The sequence below is a fragment of the Physella acuta genome, unplaced genomic scaffold (genome assembly GCF_028476545.2).
Source record: "Physella acuta isolate Inbredline_101_S28 unplaced genomic scaffold, ASM2847654v3 ptg000730l, whole genome shotgun sequence".
Classification (NCBI taxonomy): Eukaryota; Metazoa; Mollusca; class Gastropoda; family Physidae; genus Physella; species Physella acuta.
Window position 1 is genome coordinate 108,630 of NW_026732248.1, and position 27,076 is coordinate 135,705.

Sequence of the window (27,076 nt, forward strand, 5' to 3'; positions counted from 1 at the left end):
AGAAATCGGAAATAGCGTACATTAGTAATTCCGGTCAACGGAAAATACTCAAAATTTGACAGAAGGTAGAGAATTAGATCTTTTACTTACATGTGAAATTTCATTTATCTATCTAAAATAGTACTCAAGTTATATGCTTTTGAAAAATTCAAAGTAGAAAAAGTACCAGTTCCGGTTACCGGAAATCGCTCGGAAGTTGATCAGGATCTACGATTTTGATAAAATACTTATATATGAAATTTCATCAACCTAGCTGTAACGACACTCAAGTTATCGTGTTTACAGACACAGATACACACACACATACACAAACATACGGATAAGATTGCAAAACTATGTTTTTCCGACTGAGGTAGCCCCAAAACGTCGAGAGTTGCGAAAACCCGTTTTTTTCGCGATTAGAAGACTATCTCTATACTTCGTATATACGAGAAAGTAAATATTGTCTATGTCCCGATTTGCCTTCCCTCTTAGTGTTATATTAGAATACTCGAGAAAGTTTAGGGGAGATCACTCCCGGTTTATTTTTTATATTTGTTTTAGTTTACACCTTATGTGAGATAGTGACACGTTGTCTAATAAAGTTTGGCCTGCTCTGCGCATGTCACAGTAAGTAGTCGATACCCAAGCAGGCTGTAGTAGTTCATCACCCATTCAGCCTCGATTTTTTACAGGTGTGGTTTGATGTTAACTTAGCTAAAAGTTTTGTGAACACTGACATTTTAATATACCGGAGTGATTTAAGTATAATTTATAAAACGTTTGGTTTTAGAAATTTTACTTTCTCCAGAGTTAAAGAAAAGCACTTAGCAATAATGCATCTAGCAAGAAGAATTTTGCAAATTGTTTTTTTAGGATTTTTGTGTACAATGGTAAGATATAAATTATAAATCTTAATTGTTTTAATATATTGCACTTTGTTATTAAATACACACACACAAGTACACACACGAAGATTTTAAAGAAAAAAACGCTGTAAACTGAGGTGTGACTTAATTTTAGATATGAATTAAGATTGCCTTTCGGACCTCGCCACATCACGAGGCATGTGAAATAGCGTTCACCTGCTTCTGTGACCTCAGCATGTGAAGATGTGGGCAGGTAAAATTCCTGTTTTCAAGAAACAAAAATATGTTGGCTGGGTGTGACGTCTCTTTAGATGTGACGGTCTGGCTTTTTGTGATGATGTGTGACAGCGTGCAGGGGAACAAGTCAAACAAGTGTATTGTCAGTTATGACTACTAAACCAATATTCATCCATATGATTATAGGTGGTCTAGTATATATATATATATATATATATATATATATATATATATATATATATATATATATATATATATATATATATATAATTCTGGAAATTGAGTCTCTGCCATAGTGCTTGCCGATCATGGTAGTTGGTAAAATTTTGTCTAAATTTCTTTTTTCACCTATGAACCTATCATCCTACTACATCGCCGATGTTCATGTTTATATAGCAATCAAACTATTGAACTTTCAACCGCGTAATATTGTAAACAGTCGACTCCGGTTAAAAACGAACAATATGTTTAAATAAAACGTGGCTTGTTGCTGTTAATAATGGCACTAAATTTTATCATGTTTTGTTAAAATAATTGTGTGTCTTACTCAAATGGTGATATATTGAGGATATTACAAACCTAAGTGTAATCTTGCAAAAAAATAAAAAAATAAATAAAAACGATGTATTACCTGGACAACCACTTTGAGCTCTTTTTTACAGGTCAGTTGTCACGGGCTTATCAGCGATGAATCGATCGATGCTACTTCTCAACCAGACACTGAAACAACACAACAGTACGATAACAACAACAACTATGAAAAAGCTAGCACATTAGAGGGTTTCATTAGACTTTTAGGAGATGACCCTAGACAAGTTTTGTCGAGCATGTATGGTCAAAATGGTATGTTGTATTTTAGGTTTGGTCAAGATTGTATGATGTGTTTTAGGTATATATATATTTTATATATATATATATTATATAAACAATCATCTGACAGGACCATATGTCCCATAAAAACAAAACGTTTAGCGCATGTGATGCTAAACGTTCAAATTCTCCAGTCAACGTGGTACAATGTATTCTGTCTCCAGTACAGTGGCGTAAACACACACACATACATATATATATATATATATATATATATATATATATATATATATATATATATATATATATATACTACTTTTTAGTGCATTATTACATAAAAGCTTGTTATTAAAACGTTTTTTATGAAATTTAAAAAAAAAAAACAAAAACATTTTCTTTTGTAGCAGAAAAAAAAGGAAAATCTTAAAATATTTTAGAAAGGTGAAAGAGATTCGCAATAATCTGTTGTGAAACAATGTTTTCTAATTCCTAAAAAAAATTCAACAGTAAAACTAAATTTTATTACGCTTAAAAAACTTTGCCTTATTGCACGAAACAACTGATCGTGTTTCCACAGATGGAGGTAAAAATATCGCAAAGCCTGACATCTGCTCGCCACGACCAATCAGCGTTAAACTCAAGTACAATTTAGACCGGACAGGTATAATACACTACCCCGTGTGTACCCTGGTAGACCGATGTGGGGGCTGTTCAACGCCTGGCGTTAAGTGTGTCCCCACTAAGACAGAGTGGCTTAACCTTACGGTGAGTAATTTCCGTCATGTTGAAGTCAAGTTGTTGTGGTAAAAATATATGTTGGCTCGTGATTTGATTTTTAGAAATTTCACGAACAAGAATAAATTAGATATCCAGAAATAGTATCTAATATTTAGAAAACCACTTTTTTTTACAAAGAATAAGCGACACATAAGCTTGTAATAATAAGCCTTTATGTAATCTAATACTACTAAAACTCAACTTTGTTTACATGTTTGAATATTTATTTGTTTGTCTGATTTACTATATCTAATGGTTCTACTCATCGTGGAGAGCTGTAAAATAGTATGTAGGTAGAGAACAATTTTTGTTTTAAGACAGACTGTTAATCACAAATTTATTTAAAGACGTTAATTAATTTATTGATTTATTCATAGGTAGATTAACCACATTTTTAAAAAAAGATTATAAAAACCACTAGTCGACGAAACAGTGACGTCACATTTTTTGTTTACTTTTTATAACAATAAAATGGCGGCTTCCATCATAGGCCCATTCAAAAGTTTAACGCGTTCTAAATCTAATTTTCTGTCGGCCATAACTTTAACAATACGTCTGTTTGCTGTTTTTATTACGTTCCAACACTTATATAAAATTTCAACTGTCTTTTTCATTTAGTTTTACAATAAATGTCTCTACAATCTGACCAAGAAAGTTATTTATAGATCTATCATGTGGCCAAGCAAGCTATTTATAGATCTAAAATCTAGGTCAAACAAAAGATTAATTAGATACATTCCAAAGATTAAGTAAATAAAAATACAATCCATTTTATAATCATAATACATTTTTAGTCCTTAAATACTTGATATAAATCTTTGTGATATATCTATCTAGATCTAGATTCTAGATCTAGAATTTCTAGATTCTAGATCTAGACCTAGATCTAGCAAGAGTTACGCAAATAGATCTAGATTCTAGATCTACTAGATTCTAGACTTAAGCAAACGAGTCGTAGAATCTAGATGTAGATCTAGATAATTTCAGACCTTCGTTATTTTATATAAATCTTTGTTTGGCTAATTTAAGATAAAATTTAATTTGAAAGTTACTAGATCTGCTACTATAGACTTAGATCTAGATCTATGCGCGTAACTCAAGTTGCATAAGGAGACTCAAAGTATTAAAGTATAGTATAAAAATACATCTGTGACGTCACGAGTAAATAGCCAAATTGTTAGTGTAATCGGCTCTCATGCGGGTGGCACAGGTTCTAGACCAATACGTCAATGATAATATTTTTTTTCAATTTTTATTTTATTTTTTTAGATGTGAATGATAAAGTTGCCTATCTGAACTTGGCGGGATACAGGGCAGGTGAAGTAGAGTTCATCTGTTTCTTTGTCCTAAGCATATGAAGGGATAGTGTGGTCAGAGACATGCTCGGCTGGAATCGTTTTTGAACCGATAAAAACATGTTGTCTGAGACTTGGCGGCACTCTGGGCAGGTGAAGTAGAGTTGAGTAGGTCACCTGTGACGTCAGTATATGAAGGGATAGTCCGAAATCGGTGTTTTTTTTTAAAAGATAAAAATCATATTTTTGAATGTGGGGTCTGTTTTTTTGTGACGATAAGTGACACCGTAGTAGCGTAGCGAGGGGGGGACATATGTCCCCGGGCGCCGACCTTAGGGGGCGCCAAAAATGGGTTGGAAAAATAAATTGAAAGGTTTAGGGGGTGCAAGTCGAAAGTTTGAGTGGGGGGGGGGTGCAAATCGAAATCTTGAGGGGGGGGGGGGTGGGTACACATCAAGTTTGAGGGTGGGGGTTGCAAATCGAAATCTTGCAGGGGGGGGGGGGGCTCAAATCGAAAAGTTTGTCCCCAGGCGCCGGGAAGGGTCGCTATACCTCTGAGTGACAGACGTGTTGTTTTTTATGGATGACCCCCGAAACCCACAGTTATCCAACGGATGACGGGTAGTCTAGTAATGCACTAAAAAAGGAAAAAAAATATTTTCTTTAATTTATCTATACACAACTAAAATAAGAAGTTTGTATATGTATTTTTACTTCCTCGTATACAACATATAGAGGAAGTATTTTAATCGTGGAAAAAATATCACCTTTCACACCTCCCTGAGTTGGAAAAACATAGTTTTGCTATCTTGTCCGTATGTCTGTGTGTGTATGTGTATGTGTGTGTGGGTGTGTGTGTGTCGTTGAACAACGAGTACCGTTACAGCTAGGTTGATAAAATTTCATATACAAGTATAATTTCAAATTTGAACTTTTCAGCGATTTCCGGTAACCGAAAGTGGAATTTATCTCTACTTTCAATTTTTCAAAAGCAAACTTGAGTACTGTTTTAGATAGATTAATGAAATTTCACCTGTACATAAAGGGTTCTAATTCTCTGCCTTCTGTCCATTTTTGAGTAATTTCCATTGACCAGAAGTAATAACGTTTGCTGTTTCCGATTTCTCAAAAAATGCATGTGAATTTATAAAGTACTAATAATATTCCGCACTATTACCTATAATGATAGTTTTGCTGTCTGTCTGTGTATGTATCTATGTATCTGTCTATGTATTTATCTGTTGGTAACTCTTTTATTTATAGAGAAAATACAAGAAGAGTAAAAACGTTCATAGTAATACGAAAAACGAAACGTGACGCAGGAAATTGTCTCTAGGCGGAAAAGTAACCACAATAATATGCCGTCATTGATTCTCAAAAAAACATAGAATTAAAAAGCCAATTTTTTCTAATCTTAAAAGTGGTTTGCGTGAAGAGTTTATTCATGCATCCCTTCACAACCCCCTTCCGTAGAACGTCTAACCCCCCCCCCCCCCCTCCCCACAACCCCACCCACTCTCTCTCCCAAAGAGTTACCTGAAAGAAACACTAAATACGATTTTTGTCAAATTTGAGCTTAGGTTCAAGTTTTATGGGTATGACCACGACGATATTAAATATGGATATGCAGTAAATGCGTGAAGATTCTTGATAAAATTGGCATTGTTCGTTTCCGGTTAATCTGGAATTTAAAGTGGTGGCTTTGGTTTTGTTTGGGTTTTGTTTAGAGAAAAAGACAAAACTATCAACCTAGCGCCCGTTGTATCCTTCCTCAACGGGACATTTATCTAGTCTATAATAATAGTTTCGCTGTAAAAACATTCATAGTAATACGAAAGAAAAACGAAACGTCACATGGAACATATAGTAGAAAGTAGTCTAAAGCCGGGAAAGTACACACAATAATATGACGGCATTGCTTCTCGAGTAAACAATGAATTAAAAAGCCAATTTTGTCTAATCTTAAAAATAGTTTGCGTGCAGAGCTTCTTTCATGCAGTTTTTCGGTAGTGTCAAATCCCCCCCCCCACCCCCGCCCCTGGGTAGAGCGTAACCCCCCCCCCCCCCCCAAAAAAAAACAAACCGAAATATTTATATAGAAAATATATATACCTTAACAGTGTCGGCCTCCCCCCTTCACCGAAAGAAAATTCTAAGTGCGACTTTTTTTCCTGATTGAGATTATATTTCAAGGTTTAGGGGTATGGCTACAGCTATATTTAGTATCTTGTGCAATAACTACGTGTAGATCAAATGCCGATTCTGGATAAAAATCTGTTTTCAATGTAATTTTTCGTTTCCAGTAAAATTTGAAGTTAATATGTTGATTTTGGTTTTGGTTTAGAGAAAGGAGACAACATTATCAACCTAGCGCCCGTTGTATCCTTCCTCAAGGGGCCATTTATCTCCGACACTATTGTTGGCGTTTAGTTTGTGCGCAATTCTTTTGTTCTACGAGATTCTATTATATTTTAAAATATTTAAGTAATTGAAAATTGATTAAAAATCATATCTATATCCTGAGTTGCTATCCCACGTAGTGTTATATAGTGAATATTCGAGAAAGTTTACGGGAGATCACAACCGGTTTATTTTGTTTGTGTTTGTGTTTTTTTGTTTGTTTGTTCCGTTTTATGAGAGCCTCTGCACTATGTATAGAACAGCTAAATAAGTATTCATATAGAGAATAATTTTCTTTTTTTCTAAAACTGTTAATCAAAAAAAATTTTTAAATTTAAATACGTTAATTAATTAACTGTATTCATTTGTAGATAAAAAGTTTAGAATAAAGACTTTATTTGTAGTGACGTCACTTGATGTATCTACTTATTTACACAACAAACATGGCGGGCTGTCAGGGAATAGACAACCATTCAAAAGTTTAATGCATTATAATGCTTAACTTTCTGTTGGCTATAGCTTTAACGATACGTCTTTTAGCCATTTATTAGGTTCCAACTCTATTATCAACTTTCAATAGGTTATAGCGACCAACGTTTTTCTTTATAGTTATTTAAATAGTAGAGAATTATAATGTATTAAAGAAAATTGTTTTCCTCTTTTTAGCACATTATTACATAAAAGCATTTTTTCGGTACTTTAACTTTTTAATAGAGTTACATGACTGAAAACTATTGCGCGCCAAATGAACATAACAGTGTGAAATAGTAGGATAGGACTACCTACTAATTTCAGAAAGTTTTAATTAATTCATACAAAACTAATTATAATCCAATTAAGTCAGGTTTAATGTCTTATTGCGTTGTCGTCGGGTCTTTGCCAACATGCCTGATTTCAGAGAAATCAATCGGCTAGAAGTGCCCAAAAATTTCACCTTTCGTTTCGATCTAGGATTAAGACAGGATGTAAAAATTTTGGACACAATTTTAATTAATTCATAAAAAATTAATTGGGCATCAAATTAAGTCATATTTAATGTCAGATAACATAGTCTTCATGTCTTGACCCACGTGCCAGCTTTAAAACGAATCTATCAGTTGGAAGTGTCGATCTATTTAGGCAGACTGAAAACAGACAGATTGACGACAGACAGTGGAAGCAAGTTAAATAAAAGCGTGTAATAAAAGCTTCTAAAATAGCTTTAAAATCTGAGAATTATCAGATTCCTATATAAACTTCATCTCTTCCTTAGGCGATTGCAGCTGAATACTCAAACACGGCCATTGCTTGGACATACAAGGAAGTCTACGTCGCCATCAGGCGTCACCTATCCTGCAAAATTCAGTGTTCTTTGAATGATGAAAAATGCGGCCCCAAAAAGATCTTCAAAGCAGCAGACTGCCTGTGCTACTGCCGTGAACATCTCAAATGTGAATCGCCATTTTTTCTCGACCCGGAGACGTGCAACTGTACTTGTGGTCCAATCAACTGCTGCCCAGATGGTCCGGCCAAGCCCTGTCATCTGGTTTTGAATAATAAAACATGCCAGTTAGTTGTCATTTAAAAAAAAAACACGTTTATTTAAAACTATTTAAAACTATGGATTTTAGGGGAACAGGACATCAACCCACTGTCTTTTACCCCGATCATTTCCCTCGTCCCTTTAGTACCCCCTGTAAATCACCCCTATACATTACCCCCCCCTCTCCACCCCATAGCCCCCCCCCCCCCAAAAAGCTAGGGCCTTGTCGTGGCGTGGCAGCCTGTATACCCCGACGACCCCCAGAGGGAAGGTTTGCGCGTGTAGGGGTCAGACGAAAGCTAGCACCCTGGTTCTACAGGTTGGGGGTCAGCAACCTTATATCGGAAAAAACAAATTACTGGCTACAGAAACAAAGACAGTTCGGACCAGGGGAAGAATGGATCTCCCGATGGAGAATTTATGAAGCCGAGTGGTGAAAGCCAATACGTATTGGAAACTACCAGGTCGACCACAATTGGTTTCCACCAGGTCCACCATCAATATTGGAGCTTGGAATGTCCGCAAAATGTATGAAGCTGGAAAAGCAACCCAAGTAGCAGCAGAAATGAGACGCTATAAAAAGCTATCCTGGGTGTCAGCGAGTCAAGGTGGACTGGCTCAGGACAAAAAAAGCTGATAACAGGAGAGCTACTGCTGTACTCAGGCAATGAGGATGAAAATGCACCACATACTCAAGGAGTTGCGCTCAAGCTATCAAACCAAGAACAAAGGGCTATCATTGGATGGGAGGCACACTGCCCGTGGATTAACAGCTACCTTTAAAACTAAAATAAGACGAATGAACATGGACATAATACAGGCCTACGCCCCAACAAATGAGAGCAAAGAGGAGGACAAAGACGAATTCTACAACAGGCTAATGACCATTATCCAGAACCGCCCAAGAAGAAACATCCTAATACTCATGGGCGACTTCAATGCTAAGATTGGAAGTGACAACAGAGGATATGAAGAATGTATGGGACAGCAGGGTTTAGGTGAGATGAACGAAAACGGAGAAAGATTTGCTGACTTGTGTGCCACAAGTAATTTAGTAATTGGAGGTAGTCTCTTTCATCACAAAAGGATACACAAAGCTACTTGGGTATCACCCGACCTTTCTACAGAAAACCAGATAGACCATATATGTATCATAAAAAAGTTCAGGAGATCACTTCAAGATGTACGTGTCAAGAGAGGAGCTGATGTTGCTTTAGACCATCACCTACTTGTTGCTAAAGTAAAACTCAAACTGAAGAAAAACATGTTGGAAAACAAAAGGAAAAACAGATACAACACAGGCCTACTTAAGGACCCCTCTAAACTCAATGAATTTAAACTTCATATGTCCAATAGGTTTCAGGTACTACAAGAACTAATAGAAGAAGAGAAGATAGAGGAAACATGGAAAGAAACTAAAAACATATTAACATCAACATGCGAAGAAGTGCTAGGCCCTATCAAAAGACAAGCGAAGGAATGGCTTTCAACAGACACCATGAAAATTATTGAAGAGAGAAAAAGAAAGAAGGCAACATTAAACAACAGTCGCACACGGGCTGCTAAATTGAAAGCACTGGAAGAATACACCGAAATAAATAAAAGAAGCGCATAAGGAAAGACAAACGGAGTTATTTGGGAATGCTGGCAAGAGAAGCGGAAGAAGCACTGTACCGTGGTAATATTAGGGACGTGTACATCACAATTAAGAAGATATCTGGGAAGTACAGTAAGCCAGAGAGGCCAGAGAAGACCAAAGATGGAAAGACAATACCTGATGCGGAAGGACAGATGAAGAGATGGGCAGAACATTTTCAAGAACTACTGAATAGACCAACACCAGAGTGCACGCAAGACATACCAGCAGCTTATAATGACCTCCCTATAGACTGCAACCCACCTTCAAAAGAAGAGATACATAAAGCTATAAAGCAGCTGAAAAATTGGAAGTCTCCCGAAATAGATGGTACACCGGCAGAAGCACTGACAGAAAATATAGAAACTAGCACCACACTACTACACACACTCTTCAAGAAAATCTGGGAAGATGAACAAATACCAGAGGAGTGGAAGGAGGGACTACTCATAAAACTTCCAAAGAAAGGCGATCTTAGTGCATGCTCTAACTATAGAGGGATAACACTTTTGTCCATCCCAGGCAAAGTCTTCAACAGAATATTATTAAACAGAATGAAGGAAGCGAGAAGATCCCCAGCTTTGAGATCAACAGGCAGGCTTTAGGAAGGAAAGGTCATGCGTAGACCAAATTGCTACCCCCGCATCAACATTAAACAGACCCAAGAGTGGAACTCATCTCTCTATATTAACTTCATAGATTATGAGAAGGCCTTTGTTAGCCTGGATAGACAGTCAATGTGGAAATTGTTGAGACACTACGGAGTGCCACAGACAATAGTCAACATTATTATGTCTTCATATGAAGGTCTGAAATGTAGAGTACTGCATGGCCAACAGACTGCAGAGGCCTTCTCAGTACGGACCGGAGTAAGGCAGGGTTGCCTACTTTCACCATTCCTTTTCCTGCTGGCCATAGACAGAATTATGAAGATGTCAACAGAGAAAACGCGAAACGGTATACAGTGGACACTGTGGAGCCGGCTGGATGACCTTAACTTTGCTGACGACCTGGCCCTACTTTCTCACACACAACAGCAAATGCAGGATAAAACCAAAAGAGTTGCTAATTTGTCTACATGCCTGGGTCTGAACATCCACAGAGGGAAAAGTAAAGTTCTCAAAGTCAATGCAGCAAACAGCAACCCTTTAACATTGGCAGAAGCCCTAGAAGAAGTAAATAGATTCACCTACCTTCGAAGTAAAGTTTATAAGCATGGTGGGACAGAAGCAGACATAAAAATAAGGACGGGCAAGGCAAGAGCAGTCTTCAACCAACTAAAAAATGTTTGGGGTTCTGGAGATTTAACCCTTTGAATAAAAATACGGATCTTCAACACATTAGTAAAACCTGTTTTACTCTATGGAGCTGAGACAATGAGAATAACTGCTATAAATAAGAAGAAAATACAATCATTTATAAACTCATGCCTCAGAAAGATCTTGGCCTAAAACCATCAGAAATGATGTTCTATGGCAATGGACAAATAAACTGCCAGTTGAAGTAGAGTTCCTCCAGAGAAAATGGAAATGGATTGGCCACACACTCAGGAGGCCTGTATCCAGCATAACAAGACAAGCCCTCACCTGGAATCCACAAGGCAGGAGGAGGAGAGGCAGACCAAGAAAGACCTGGAGACGTGACCTGGAAGAAAATACCAAGAAGATTGGATACACCTGGAGACAGTTGGAGAGACTAGCCCATGACAGAGACGTCTGGAAAGCTTTTTTCAGCGGCCTATGTCCCAGTAGGGACGACAGGCAAACCTAACCTAGCCTAAAACATAACTCCTCGTTTATTAGGATATATGGAGAGTGTTGGGATAGGGTTAGGGTTAGTGTTTGTGATAGGGATATAAATATAAATAGCAATAAGAATAAGAATTTAAAAAAAAAATATGTATATATGCGTTTGCGAATGGTAATGCTAATGCGTATTTGTATGTGTCTGTGCCTGTATAAGGATAAGTGTAAGTGTTAAGGTAAGGGTAAAAGTAAGGGTAACTGTTATGGTTACGATTACGGGGTTACGGTTATGGTGATGATTATTGTTATGGTAATGACTATTGTTATGGTTGTCGTTTCTGTTATTGTTAAGGTTTTTCTATGGATCCTGTTATAGAAAGTTATGGTTATGTTTATTGTAATAATTATGGTTGTGGCTAATGTTTTGGTTATTGTTAGATATAGAAATAAGGATAGCGATAAGTTATAGTGATAGTATTAGTTTTAGAGTTCTGATTACCCCAGGTTGTAACTTACATGGGGCTAATCGATATCTGATTGGGTAGAGATCGTGTTAATTAATGGGGCAGGGATGCACTATCATATGCCCGAATTTTTTGTGTTTCTTGTTTATCTTTTTTTTTTGATGCGCCAGCTAATTTAAATCGATGTTATATAAACAGGTGTGACCTTAAACCCCAAATGTACAGCAACGCCAGCGGCAGCATCCCCTCGTCACAGCAAGTTGTTACAAGCGCGCTTTCGACACCACCAGCCGCCGCACCGAACACCACATCGACAACATCTTCAGCAAACGACCCATGTGCAAATTACAAGTGCCCTCCGCGAACTGTCAAATATGTTAACAATGGCAGAGGTTGTGCTTGCCGCACTCAAAACGTCATACCACAAAATTAAATATAAAACAAATATTAAAAACCCTTAGAATAACAAGCTTTTAAATGCACTAAACATAAGAAAATTGAAACAAACTTGCTTTTTTTAATAAAAGCAGTTGACAAAATATCGTTGCTAAAATGTGTAAGATTTTCCATTAGCAACCGGTACATTTATTAAACAAAACAAGCTTTCTTCTATTTTTTTTTTCAGTGCTTTTAAAAGCTTATTATAATAAAGGTTTTTTTTTTGTTTTAATTTCTTCATTTTAGTAATTTGTTCACAATGAAGTCGACAACACCTACGACTAAACATATTTGCCGTAAAACCTTGCGACCTAATCCATAATCGATTATCATTTAAGTTTGTTATCTCCCCTTTTGTTTTTAAATTTTTAAATGACTATTCTAATGTCTAACTAAACTGGAAATAACCTATTCTTTCACTGTCGTAAGAGACGAATGTGTCCGGTAAGATCGAACGAAATATCTGCATTAAAATTGGTTAAATGAAATTACAAGAATTCTCACAAACCCATATACAATCAAACAACCAGACATTGTGAATTAAATAAAAGCTTTTATTTATAATAGTGTTTACAATATTTAATAAGTTGTGTTAAATTTTTTAAAAATGTATAGAATCGTTTTAATAACAAGCTTTTATGTAATACAAAGAAGAAAATAAATGATTTTCTTAAAATTTATTAGAATACACTACTATTTAAGTTACTATAAAGAAAAGAGTGGGTCTGTATTACCTATTGGATAACTTTTCTAATATTTAAGAAGAGACCCACGCTTTTCTTTATAGCGAAATATATATTTTACGAGCCGACCCGAGGTATACCATACACCGCTATTTACTTGTTTTATTTTCTACTTTTCAGTTATTCATAATTTGTAAATTCGACAGTACCAATGCTGCCACTGAAAATATTTGCTTTAAAACACTATCAGTAGGTCGTTAAGAATGATACTACCCCACCCTCCTTTCCCCAAACCCCTCCCCTACACCCCCTCCCCCGTGAAAGCAGCCTCCTCTTAGTTACCTCCCCTAACTTTAAAATAGTTTCAAACTAAATTATCTGCCACTAATAGCCGTCACTAAACCCGGCTCTACGATTGTAAACATTTAGCGTGAACCATTGCTCACCAGACCATGTAAGGGTGGGATGGTAGGGAGCGCGCTTACAGCTTGTTTTCTAGCGTTTCCAAGAAGAGAATTATATATATACGAGCCGGCCCGCGGCATAACATACGCCGCTATTTAGTTGTTTCTAATTTTCAATAATTCATAATTTGTGAATTCGACAGTACCAACGCGGACACTGAAAATATTTCTTTAAAACACTATAAGTAGCTCGTTAAGGACCATAACCCCCCCCCCTTCCTCCCCCCCCCCTACGTTTAAAATCGTTGGCTCTGCTTGTAAACATTTAGAGTGAACACAGCTCACTAAAACCATGTAGGGGTGGGGAGGTAGGGAGAGCGTTTGCAGCTTGTTTTCTAACGGCTCGAAGAGGAGAATTATATATATAGATAGATTGAAACATATAAAATATATTTTCCTGGGGGGGGGGGGGCACTAGCAAAAGTATTTATTTTTTATATAAATTATATTTCGTTCGGGAGAGGGGGAGGGCGAGCGGACACTTGTAAAAGTATATATTTTGCCCCCCCCCCCCCCCCCCCATCCTCACCATTACTATAGATGCCTAAAAGAAACTCTACATGCAGACCACTTTAAGATTAGACAAATAAATTAGGCGGTAATGTTAGTGTCTGTATTATCGCGAATCGTTTCGTTTTGAAAATGTCCTATTTGTTCCATGTGACATCCGGTGGTAGGAATTTTCGTTTTTGGTTTGACTGTGAAAGTTTTTAATGTCCTTGTGTTTTCTCTAGAGCTTTTCGGACAGACAGGCACAAAGAGAGAGAGAATAGCGAAACTATTATTATAGACTAGACAAATGGCCCATTAATGGAGAAAAACAACAGGCGCTATTTTGATAATGTTGCCTGTTTTCTAAACCGAAACCAAAACCAAAATCACCAGCTTAACTTCAAAATTAACCGGAAACGAAAAATGTCATTGAAAAACGGAATTTTATCCAGAATCGGCATTTTAACCGGATTTAATATTCATCTACACATAGTAAATTAGGAGTTAGATTTTCGTTGTGTATTTTGAACGAAGTGAAATTAAAAACTCTATTAGGTGTATATATTGTGAAAGCTCTTTCTTTTCTCATTGAGATATTTTTCCTTTGGGATATTGTGTTCGTAAGATCTTTTAACCACATGCAATTTTTACCCGAGTGGAAGCAAAAAAGACTAGATACCAGCCATTTTGTTTGAACGTATAAAGTCTCCTCTTTGCCAACTGATTTAAATCTGTTTATTGATTTATATTTTTTTTTTGAATTAGTCGCTGGCGTAGGAGAAAATCTATTTATTTAAATTAATTTAGATTGTTGACCCATCTAAGTTTGATAATTTAAGTAGCTCGGCTTAGCCTAATACATTAAAATAAACGTTTTTTTTCCCAACACCTTGTTGTAGAAGCTGCGGACCATCAGTGACGTACTTACCGTAAAGCTAGCGTAAGCAAGACCAGTGTTTCTTCCAGACATTTTTCTCCGGGGGGGGGGCACTTGAAATCTTCGGGGGGGGGGGGGGGAGGGTAGGGCGGTAAACTGTCTTCGGGGGGGGGGGGGTGGGGCGGACACTGTTAAAAGTATATATTTTCTATATAAATTATATAAATTTCATTTCGTTCGTGGGGGGGGGGGGGGGGGCGGTAAAAAAATTTCGGGGGGCCAAGCCCCCCCCCCCGAAGAGATGCCTGGAAAAAACTCTGAGCAAGACATAGGGGCTCAAGGTACTTAGGGGCCCTTTACTCTCTAAAAAAATTAAAAATTTTACATTGAAATTTTAATATTTGTTTTTTTATAATACATTTTAAAAAGAAAATGAAAATACAGTTTCTTGTCTACTGTAGAAATAAATAAAAGTTCTAAAACGGCCTCAGTCCTTTCTTACAGTACAGGCAGTGGGATTCAGTAGGGGGGGGGGGGTCAAACAAGAGCCATCCGTAATAATAACACTACAGGCGTAGTCGCGTTGCCCGACAAGCCATTGAGAGAATTAGCCTATAAATAACTTGAACTTTGACTCTTTTGTGAGAGACGAAATATCCGACACCTTTAAATTTACATGCATCGCTACAAACCTTAAATGACTGAGTAATTACCTACCCCACCCCACAGACCTGCAACTCACTACCAAATGTATGCCCTCCCTCCAATCCCATCTACAGCGTTTTTACAACAAGCTAAGTCTATTATTTTTCAATGTTTTTCTACTATTTTTTTTTACTTTAATGACATTGCATTTGTTGATCGAATTAATCTTTAATCAATATCGTTTTACCAACACTATACGTGTTTGGTATTATTCAATCGCCAAGAAACTTTGGGAAGTCGTTGAGAATACTCCGGGCAGAAATTGTTTGAAAAGTTGCCTATATATATAGTTGAAAATTCTGTATGTATGTAATTATGTTTGTCGTGGATTACAAAAGAATATAAGAAAAACCGATACTTCCATGGTTTCAAGAGTTAGATTTTTAAAGTGCTCAATGTCTAAATTTATGAGTTTGAAAATTAATATTGAAAGTGTTTTAAAATAATGTTCATTTCGCTTACTTAGAATTATAATTATCAATATAAACATTACATGAAATTAAAAAAAAATATTTATTCACGTTTATTAAATTTATAATTGTGTCTGAAAATTATTTGCATTTAGTCCTTTAGGCTCATTACGCCACTTGATTAGAAAAACACGGTTTCTTCCCTTTAAAAAACATCGGGTGGAACAGAATTTACTTCTTATTACTTTGTTTTGGTGTTGGGAAAAAAAAATAATTACATAATTAGCGGGGATTGATCAAGTACAAATGTTGTAGGTATTTTTAATACTGCCTTTTGTTTATTCACTACACTGAAATTACTGTTTACTAATTATTTTAAAAAAATCAATAACAGTTAATAAGCCAGGTCCTACATGTCCTATATGTTTATTTCTTTCCGTTTACGGATAAGCATGGAGTATTATAATTGTTCATTAAATTGAAATAGGTGCGTCCGCCGGCGCCCCACCAGGGTTCAATTTGGCGCCCTGGGCTATCCTGTGAGCGCTATGGTGCATAATTTCGCTTTATACAGTGCCATAGAGTATGGATAAGAAAGGTTACTATAGTCTTTAAGTGAATCGAATCCGTGAGTCCTCAGGCGCCCAGACCGGGTGCTATTTGGGGCCCCGGGCATTGCCGTGTTCAGTTTGGCACCTACGTTCGTTTAAGTGAGTTCAAAAGACTATAAAAAAGTTCGTGTATTATAGTCGTTTATTATGCTGAAACAGGCGATTTCGCCGACGCCCCAGCATGGTGCGATTTGGGTTTGCGTTAGTGGTTGGGTTTGCGTTTTGATTTGATTCGTTTTCGTTCTTTCTTTTTCTTTTTTAGTTTTCGTTTGTGTTTTTTTTCTTTATGTTTGTGTTTGTATTTGAGTTTGTGGTTGGTTTTGTGTTTTCGTTTGTGTTTGTGGTTGGGTTTGGGTTTGGGTTTGGGTTTGTGTTTGTGTTATCGTTTGTACTAGTGTTTGCGTTTATGTTATATTATGTTTTATTTCTTTAGTTGTGTTTTGGTTTTGGTTGGTTGTGGTTAGGTTCGGCAATGCCGGGTATATGCCGTTTATTAAACACACATGTCATGTTTCTTTACAGATAGGTTTCAGAAAGCTTTTTTTATAGTCACCTTCACCAAACTACAAGAAGATGTACAATTTCATATAATACTAGCCGTCCCGGTTTGTGTTGTGTTGTGTTGTGTTTGTGTTGTGTTTTGTTTGTGTTGTGTTGTGATTGTGTTGTGTTGTGGTTGTGTTGTGTTTGTGTTATGTTCGCGGTTCTTTTTTTGTGTGTTTTGGTTTTGGCTGGTTGTGATTAGGGTGGGCAATGCAGGGTATATGCTGATTACAAAACACAAATGTCATGGTCCTTTACAGATAGGTTTTTCACAGAGGTCAGAGCAGGGCCTGGCCGTGACGGCTAGTATATATATATATATATATATATATATATATATATATATATATATATATATATATATATATATATATATATATATATATATATATATATATATGTATGTGTGTGTGTGTGTATAGTCCTATATAATATGCATACACACATAATAACACATAAATGTTTTGGAGTCTATAAGACTTTAATAACAGATGTTAACCTCTCCCACGTTTTAACCCAATGTTCTTAGTTGTTTTTTTCCTTGCTACGATATTAAATCACTTTTGACAGTTATGTAATTCATACCGAATCACTTAAGAAAATTCAATTACGTGCCAAATAATTAGGAAAATAAAATGGTTTTCCTTGCTAAGATATTAAATCACTTTTGACAGTTATGTAATTCATACCAAATCACTTAAGAAAATTCAATTACGTGCCAAATAATTAGGAAAATAAAATGGTTTAAATTGTTTGTTGATGACTAATTATTAATATAAAAGCAGGGGCGTAGCGAGGGGGGGGGGTGGCGCGGAACGCACCGGGTGACACCATTTAGGGGGGGGGGGGGCGACACCAAGGCAAAAAAAAAAGCAAAACATATACAAAAAATGATAGTTTCACTTTAAAAAGTGGTTAATTAGAGTGTTAATAATCTTTTAAGAGCAAATTTGATAAATCCCGACAAGGGTGGAATGGATGGGGTTTCACTATGACGTTAACCTGCTAATGATAGAGAAAACATGCTACATCAACACTATTAACTTTCTTCCAAAAAAAAAAAATAAATCACTCTGTCTAATGCCCCTTAATATAGATCCTAAGGGCCTCCCCCCCCCCTCATCGCCCTCTTCCCACCCTCTGCACGCAACTGGATGTTAATTTTGTTATATAAAGATAAGTAGAGCTACATATACGACATCTACAACAAGAAAGTCAGGACTAGCGTTCATCAGGTCACTAACTGTATATTACAGGCATCCAGTCTGCTCACTAATAGGACGTCTTCATCGGTATCACTTTACGTGTTTCCCAAATTTACATCCCATGTCAGGTCGGGGGCTGATTCGCGTCCAACTATCTCCAGTCAGCTCAGGTCAAATGCGAGGCGACCGTACCCAGCACACAGCGAGGTGTGACACTGTTTTTGTATCGAATTACGGCCTGTCCCAGTTTAGGTGGGTGATAACTCACTAACATCAACCGTGGTCTCAGTTATAACAATCAACAACTTCGGCATTCGACCATTTAGTTTTTCCCCATTGAATTCAGCCACAATTTATTTAAGTTTACAAACTAATTCAGGTAACAATGACAGTGATGCAGTGCGGGGCCCCTTCAAGCGCGGGGCCTAGGGCGACCGCCCCGTTAGCCAACCCCTAACAGCGGCTCTGGCTAAGATCTAGATTTAGACTCTTTCTACTCTAGAATCTATTCCAAAAATAAATTTCTATATTAAACTATATCAGGCCTGAATTGTTTTTCAGAAATCTTTGCTTGTTTAGCTATGGAACTGGATAATTTGGGATAAAAAATTAATTTGAAACTTAGTTTTTTTTTTAAATATGTGAATCTTCTGATTTTAGACTGTAAAGAAAGGAACTACTTCATTCAAATTTGATTTAGATCTAGATCTACTCATCAAGACGTACGCTATGAAATATATACAATTTTATCGGTCAAACTAATACAAATTACGTAAAAACAACATAATGACCATTGAATAGCCAGATTTTTAAAGTAATCATTTAAGTCACTTAATCAGTGTGTGCCTGTATTATGTTAAATGTGTCGGATTTTTAGCTCATTAGTTATTTCTTTGCTTTGTCACTAATATCGTTCAGCGTGTAGTAAAGCACATTGCGTTTTAACCAATAACTATTTCATAAATTATTGTTCTCAAACAAGTACATTTTAAAATATATAGGCCAATAATTCACGTGAAACGGATACCGATGGCTAGTAGAATAGAACCTCGTAGCAAAAATTATTGCACACCAAGTGAACGCCAAATAAAATGTGTATAGTAGTGCGGAATATTATTAGTACTTTATAAATACACATGCATTTCTTGAGAAATCGGAAATAGCATAAATTACTACTTCCGGTCAAAATTTGTCAGAAGGTAGATAATTAGATCTTTTACTTACATGTGAAATTGCATTTATCTATCTGAAATAGTAATCACCTTATAGGCTTTTGAAAAATTGAAAGTAGAAGAAAATCCACTTCCGGTTATTGGAAATCGCTCAAATTTGATACAGATCTACAATTTTGATATAATACTTTTATATGAAATTTTATCCACCTAGCTGTAACGACACTAAGTTATCGTGTTTACAGACACAGACACACATACACACACACAGACATATGGATAAGATTGCAAAACTATGTTTTTCCGACTCAGGTAGCCCTAAAACGTCGAGAGTTGCGAAAACCCGTTTTTTTTTCGCGATTAGAAGACTATCTGTATACTTCGTATATACGAGAAAGTAAATATTGTCTATGTCCCGATGTGCCTTCCCCCTTAGTGTTATATTAGAATATTCGAGAAAGTTTAGGGGAGATTACTCCCGGTTTATTTTTTATATTTGGTTTAGTTTACACCTTATGTGAGATAGTGACACGTTGTCTAATAAAGTTTGGCCTGCTCTGCGCATGTCACAGTAGGTAGTCGATACCCAAGCAGGCTGTAGTAGTTCATCACCCATTCAGCCTCGATTTTTTTTACAGGTGTGGTTTGATGTTAACTTAGCTAAAAGTTTTGTGAACACTGACATTTTAATATACCGGAGTGATTTAAGTATAATTTATAAAACATTTGGTTTTAGAAATTTTACTTTCTCCAGAGTTAAAGAAAAGCACTTCGCAATGATGTATCTAGCAAGAAGAATTTTGCAAATTGTTTTTTTAGGATTTTTGTGTATAATGGTAAGATATAAATTATAAATCTTAATTGTTTTAATATATTGCACTTTGTTATTAAATACACACACACACACTGACACACACACACACGTACACACTCGAAGATTTTAAAGTGTGACTTAATTTTAGATATGAATTAAAATTGCCTTTCGGACCACGCCACGTCACGAAGCATGTGAAATAGCGTTCACCTGCTTCTGTGACCTCAGCATGTGATGGTGTGGGCAGGTAAAATTCCTGTTTTCAAGAAACAAAAGCATGTTGGCTGGGTGTGACGTCTCTTTAGATGTGACGGTCTGGCTTTTTGTGGTGATGTGTGACAGCGTGTAGGGGAACAAGTCAAACAAGTGTATTGTCAGTTATGAATGACCACAAAACCTATATTGATCCATATGATTATAGGTGGTCATATATATATATATATATATATATATATATATATATATATATATATATATATATATATATATATATATATATATATATATATATATATATATAATCCTGGTAATTGAGTCTCTGACATAGTGCTTGCCGATCATGGTAGTTGGTACCATTTTGTCTAAATTTCTCTGTCTTCAATGAACATCGAACCCGACACTTTTGCCTTCAGCAATTCGAGAATCAGTCCTCTCAGCCTGTGTCCACAATTTTTATTTCTTAAGCCAACTGGACCAACATGTTTTCATGTATGGTTTTCGTCTCAGTTCCGTTTGCTGACATCTCTGTACTTCAGCAAGGGCACTTCTCTTGTGTCTGGTACCATAGTTCTTTATACAAGATGGCACAGTCAGGCATGATAGTGTCATATATGAGGCATGGCCAAGGCAAGTCTTCTTTGTAGTAACATTCCTTTTTTTTTGGAGTTTTTGCAAGTAGCCTACGTCTTCTTTTAGAAAAAACACACTTAAGATATTTGGAGGTCCAGTGAGATTAAAACTTAAATGTGTTATTATTTTTCCTCTTTGAAATGCAGTCATAATCCCCCGGAAAGTATACATCGAATATTTATCATCCTACCACATCGCCGATGTTCATGTTATATAGCAATCAAACTATTGAACTTTCAACCGCGTAATATTGTAAACAGTCGACTCCGGTTAAAAACCAACCATATGTTTAAATAAAACGTGGCTTGTTGCTGTTAATAATGGCACTAAATTTTATCCTGTTTTGTTAAAATAATTGTGTGTCTTACTCAAATGGTGATATATCGAGGATATTACAAACCTAAGTGTAATCTTGCAAAAAAATGAATAAATAAAAACAATGTATTATCTGGACAACCACTTCGAGCTCTTTTCAACAGGTCAGTTGTCACGTGCTTAACAGCACTGAATCCATCATGGCTACTTCACAACCAGCCACTGAAACAACACATCAACCCACTAACAATAACCACTCTGAAAACGCTGGCAAATTAAAGGGTTCCCTTAATCGTTTTGGAGCTGGACCTAGACACATTTTTTAGAGCATGTATGGTCAAAATGGTATGTTGTATTTTAGGTTTGGTCAAGATTGCATGATGTGTTTTAGGTTTGGTCAAGAATATTGACAAAAAATAATGGATTGTTATGTAGGTTAATTAATAATTTAACACGTCGAGGTTACTGTTTACGCACGGTGCCTGAATTAGGGTTCACTACGTTTGACTGTCTTTCTGCGAATGGTTTTATAAAAAGAATTATAAAATAAAAACATACTATCATAGAGGAGCAGCGCGTTCCTTCCCGGCGCCCGGGGTGAGCTTTAAATTTGGCACTTCGCTGATATCTATATACATATATATATATATATATATATATATATATATATATATATATATATATATATATATATATATATATATATATATATATATATATATATATGTATATATATATGTATATGTATATATATATGTTTATATATATATATATATATATATATATATATATATATATATATATATATATATATATATATATATATATATATATATATATATATATGTATATATATATGTATATGTATATATATATGTTTTTATATATATATATATATATATATATATATATATATATATATATATATATACATGTATATATGAATATATATATATATATATATATATATATATATATATATATATATATATATATATATATATATATATATATATATATATATATATATATATATATATATATATATATATATATATATATATATATATATATATATATATATATATATATATATACATACCTGTCGCCGCTATACAAGGGGCAGATAATTAAGAAAGAAAGCCACAATTATCACCTTTAGCAACAAAAACTGGCTCTCGCCCCTTGCAAACAGAATCAGACTTTTCGTCACCAGCTATCATCACATTTGATTACTGCGTACCTGGCCAAAACAAGAACTTTAACGCTCAAATTGGCCAACGCAGACAACCTCGTTGGAAGCCCATTGCCTGAACTTAGTTCAATTCAAGCCTTGCACTTAATTGATGTTAGCTGCCCAGTTAAATAATAATGAAGCTAGTTATGACTAACTTTGATATATGTTTATACACAAGCATTACTTAAAAAAATCTATTTGGACATTTATTATTGTCATAAATTATTGTTTTTTTGTGTGTTCTTGCACTATTTTTCACAGGTTTCCATGGACTTCTTAGACCTGGTTGTGACAACCTACTAAAACAGAACTTGCATTAGTTAATTCCTGAAAACAATGTAAACTTATTATGAAATAAACCGGTAGTGATCTCCCCTAAACTTTCTCGAATATTCTTATTTAACTTGGAATATAGACATGATTTTTAATTACTTAAACTTTTACAAATAGAATAGAATCTCATAGAAAAAAGAATTGCGCACCAAGCGAACGCCAAATCAAAATGTGCATAATAGTGCGATATATTATTAGTACTTTATAAATTTACATGCGATTTTTGAGAAATCGGAAATAGCGTAAATTAGTATTTCCGGTCAACGGAATTTACTCAAAATTTGACAAAAGGTAGAGAATCAGATCTTTTACTTACATGTGAAATTTCATTTACCTGTCGTAAATAGTACTCAAGTTATAGGCTTTTGAAAAATTCAAAGTAGAAAAAGTACCACTTCCGGTTATCGGAAATCGCTCAGAAGTTGATACAGATCTACGATTTTGATAAAATACTTATATATGAAATTTCATTAACCTAGCTGTAACGGTACTCAAGTTATCGTGTTTACACACAGACAGACACACACACACAGACAGACAGACATACGGACAAGATTGCAAAATTATGTTTTTCCGTATCAGTGAGGTGTAAAACGTCGAGATTTGTAAAATTCTCGGTTTATTTTGCACGATTACAAGACTTTCTCTATACTTCGTATATACAAGAAAGTAAAAAATGTCATTACTCACTGGTAACTCATTACAATTTACATAAATAAACCGGGAGTGATCTCCCCTAAACTTTCTCGAATATTCTTATATGAAACAACAGAGAACGGCAACTCGGGATTTAGACATGACTTTCAATCTATTTTAAATACTTAAACTTTTTAAAATAGAATAAAATCTCGTAGAAATAAGAATTGCACACCAAGTGAGTCATATAAAATATGCAAAATAGTTCGGAATATTATTAGTACTTTATAAATTCACATGCGTTTTTGAGAAATCGGAAATAGCGAAAATTATTACTTTCGGTCAACGAAAATTACTCAAAATTTTATAGAAGGCAGAGAATTAGATCTTTTACTTACATATGAAATTTCATTTATCCATCTGAAATAGTACTCAAGTTATAGGCTTTTGAAAAATTCAAAGTAGAAAAAGTTCCACTTCCGGTTATCGGAAATCGCTCAAAAGTTGATACGGATCTACGATTTTGATATAATACTCATATTTGAAATTTCATCATCCTAGCTGTAACGGTACTCAAGTTATCGTGTTTACACACACACACACACACAGACATACAGACAGAATTGGATAATCCAGTTTTTCCGACTCCATTACGCATAAAACGCCAACATTGTTATATATCTGGATTTATAATTTTTGCCCGATTAAAATAAATCCTCTACATTCCGGATGTGATGAAAGACTGAGGAGTTAAACGGTGAAAACTGTCCAAATTCAATGTGATTTTTGTGCACGATTACAAGACTTTCTCTATACTCAGAGGCGTAGCGATGGGGGGGGGGGGGGGGCAGGTGGGGACATATGTCCCCGGGCGCTGACCTTAGGGGACATCAAAGTGGGATGTAAAATCAAATAAAAATGTCAATTTAGCTGCCATTTTTGGAGTTTCAGGGGGGGGGGGTGCGAAATTAAAGTTTGAAGGGGGGGGGGGGTGCAAATCGAAAAGTTGAGGGAAGGGGGTGCAAATCGAAAAGTTGAGTGAGGGGATTGCAAATTGAAGATTTGGGGGCGCCAAATTGAAAGTTTGTCCCCGGGCGCCGAGAAGGAACGCTACGCCTCTGCCGATACTTGGTATATACGAGAAAGTAAAAAACAATTTTTGCTTACTATAGAATCAACTTTTACTTTATGTATAATTAGAAGTCACCCCTGTTGTTGTATTTAAATAACTTACTTATGTTTTGTTTTTGCTAGTTTCAGTTCGTCATGATAACGAAACAAAAAAATGCCCTTTTATTTAAATTACGGTATTATAGAAAATGTGTAGACAACTTAAAGGTCCTACTTTCTCACACACAACAGCAAATGCAGGATAAAACCAAAAGGGTTGCTAATTTGGCTACATGCCTGGGTCTTAACATCCACAGATGGAAAAGTAAAGATCTCAAAGTCAATGCATCAAACAGCAACCCTATAACATTGGCAGAAGAAGCCCTAGAAGAAGTGGATAGATTCACCTACCTTGGAAGTATGGTTGATAAGCAGGGTGGGACAGAAGCAGACATAAAAATAAGGACGGGCAAGGCAAAAGCAGTCTTCAAACAAATAAAAAATGTTTGGGGTTCTGGAGATTTAACCCTTTGAATAAAAATCCGGATCTTCAACACATTAGTAAAACCTGTTTTACTCTATGGAGCTGAGACATGAAGAATAACTGCTATAAATAAGAAGAAAATACAATCATTTATAAACGCATGCCTCAGAAAGATCCTGGCCTAAAACTATCAGAAATGATGTCCTATGGCAACCGACAAATCAACTGCCAGTTGAAGTAGAGTTCCTCCAGAGAAAATTGGAAATGGATTGGCCACACACTCAGAAAGCCTGTATCCAGCATAACAAGACAGGCCCTCACATGGAATCCACAAGGTAGGAGGAGGAGAGGCAGACCAAGAAAGACCTGGAGACGTGACCTGGAAGAAAATACCAAGAAGATTGGATACACCTGAGGACATTTGGAGAGACTAGCCCATGACAGAGACGACTGGAAAGCTTTTGTCAGCGGCCTATGTCCCAGTAGGGACGACAGGCAAACCTAACTAACCTAAAACATAACTCCTCGTTTATTAAGATATATGGAGAGTGTTGGGATAGGGTTAGGCTTAGTGTTTGTGATAGGGATATAAATATAAATAGCAATAAGAATAAGAATTTTTTAAAAAATATGTATATATGCGTATGCGAATGGTAATGCTAATGCGTATGTGTATGTGTCTGTGCCTGTATAAAGGTAAGTGTAAGTGTTAAGGTAAGGGTAAAAGTAAGGGTAACTGTTATGGTTACGATTACGGGGTTACGGTTATGGTGATGATTATTGTTATGGTAATGACTATTGTTATGGTTGTCGTTTCTGTAATTGTTAAGGTTTTCTATGGATCATGTTATAGAAATAGTTATGATTATGTTTATTGTAATAATTATGGTTGTGGCTAATGTTTTGGTTATTGTTAGATATAGAAATAAGAATAGCGATTAGTTATAGTGATAGTATTAGTTTTAGAGTTCTGATTACTCAGGTTGTAACTTACAGGGGCTAATCGATAACTGATTGGGTAGAGATCGTGTTAATTGATGGGGCAGGGAGGCACTATCATATGCCCGAAATTTTTTGTGTTTCTTGTTTATCTTTTTTTTTTTGATGCGCCAGCTAATTTAAATCGATGTTTGATAAACAGGTGTGACGTTATTCCCAAAATGTACAGCAACGCCGGCGGCAGCATCCCCTCGTCACAGCAAGTTGTTACAAGCGCGCTTTCGACACCACCAGCCGCAACACCGAACACCACATCGACAACATCTTCAGCAAACGACCCATGTGCAAATTACAAGTGCCCTCCGCGAACTGTCAAATATGTTAACAATGGCGGTGGTTGTGCTTGCCGCACGCAAAACGTCATACCACAAAATTAAATATAAAACAAATATTACAAAACCCTTAGAATAACAAGCTTTTAAATGCACTAAACATAAGAAAATTGAAACAAACTTGCTTTTTTTAATAAAAGCAGTTGACAAAATATCGTTGCTAAAATGTGTAAGATTTTCCATTAGCAACCGGTACATTTATTAAACAAAACAAGCTTTCTTCTATTTTTTTTTCAGTGCTTTTAAAAGCTTATTATAATAAAGGGTTTTTTTTGTTTTAATTTCTTCATTTTAGTAATTTGTTCACAATGAAGTCGACAACACCTACGACTAAACATATTTGCCGTAAAACCTTGCGACCTAATCCATAATCGATTATCATTTAAGTTTGTTATCTCCCCTTTTGTTTTTAAATTTTTAAATGACTATTCTAATGTCTAACTAAATTGGAAATAACCTATTCTTTCACTGTCGTAAGAGACGAATGTGTCCGGTAAGATCGAACGAAATATCTGCATTAAAATTGGTTAAATGAAATTACAAGAATTCTCACAAACCCATATACAATCAAACAACCAGACATTGTGAATTAAATAAAAGCTTTTATTTATAATAGTGTTTACAATATTTAAT

At 35.6% G+C, this 27,076-nt stretch overlaps 1 protein-coding gene and 1 long non-coding RNA gene across 5 annotated transcripts; both read left to right on the forward strand.

The window, feature by feature from the left end:
- The first annotated feature begins 569 nt into the window (after positions 1–569).
- LOC131950050 (uncharacterized) lies at positions 570–27,076 on the forward strand. 3 transcript variants are annotated; one of them, XM_059312081.1, is made up of 5 exons: positions 570–872; positions 1,748–1,928; positions 2,473–2,660; positions 7,620–7,915; positions 26,254–27,076. In XM_059312081.1, the coding sequence occupies exons 1-5, from the start codon at positions 816–818 to the stop codon at positions 26,486–26,488; spliced, it is 957 nt and encodes a 318-aa protein (XP_059168064.1). In that variant the 5' UTR covers positions 570–815; the 3' UTR covers positions 26,489–27,076. The 3 variants fall into 3 exon arrangements, with proteins under 3 accessions (XP_059168064.1, XP_059168066.1, XP_059168065.1); XM_059312083.1 differs by having other exon boundaries at positions 7,620–7,797; XM_059312082.1 differs by lacking the exon at positions 26,254–27,076 and adding an exon at positions 11,933–12,756.
- LOC131950051 (uncharacterized) lies at positions 19,885–22,933 on the forward strand. Of its 2 annotated transcripts, XR_009388277.1 has the most exons (4): positions 19,885–19,972; positions 20,089–20,170; positions 21,477–21,657; positions 22,811–22,933. It is a non-coding gene; the product is annotated as an uncharacterized LOC131950051 (long non-coding RNA). The 2 variants fall into 2 exon arrangements; XR_009388276.1 differs by lacking the exon at positions 19,885–19,972 and having other exon boundaries at positions 19,980–20,170.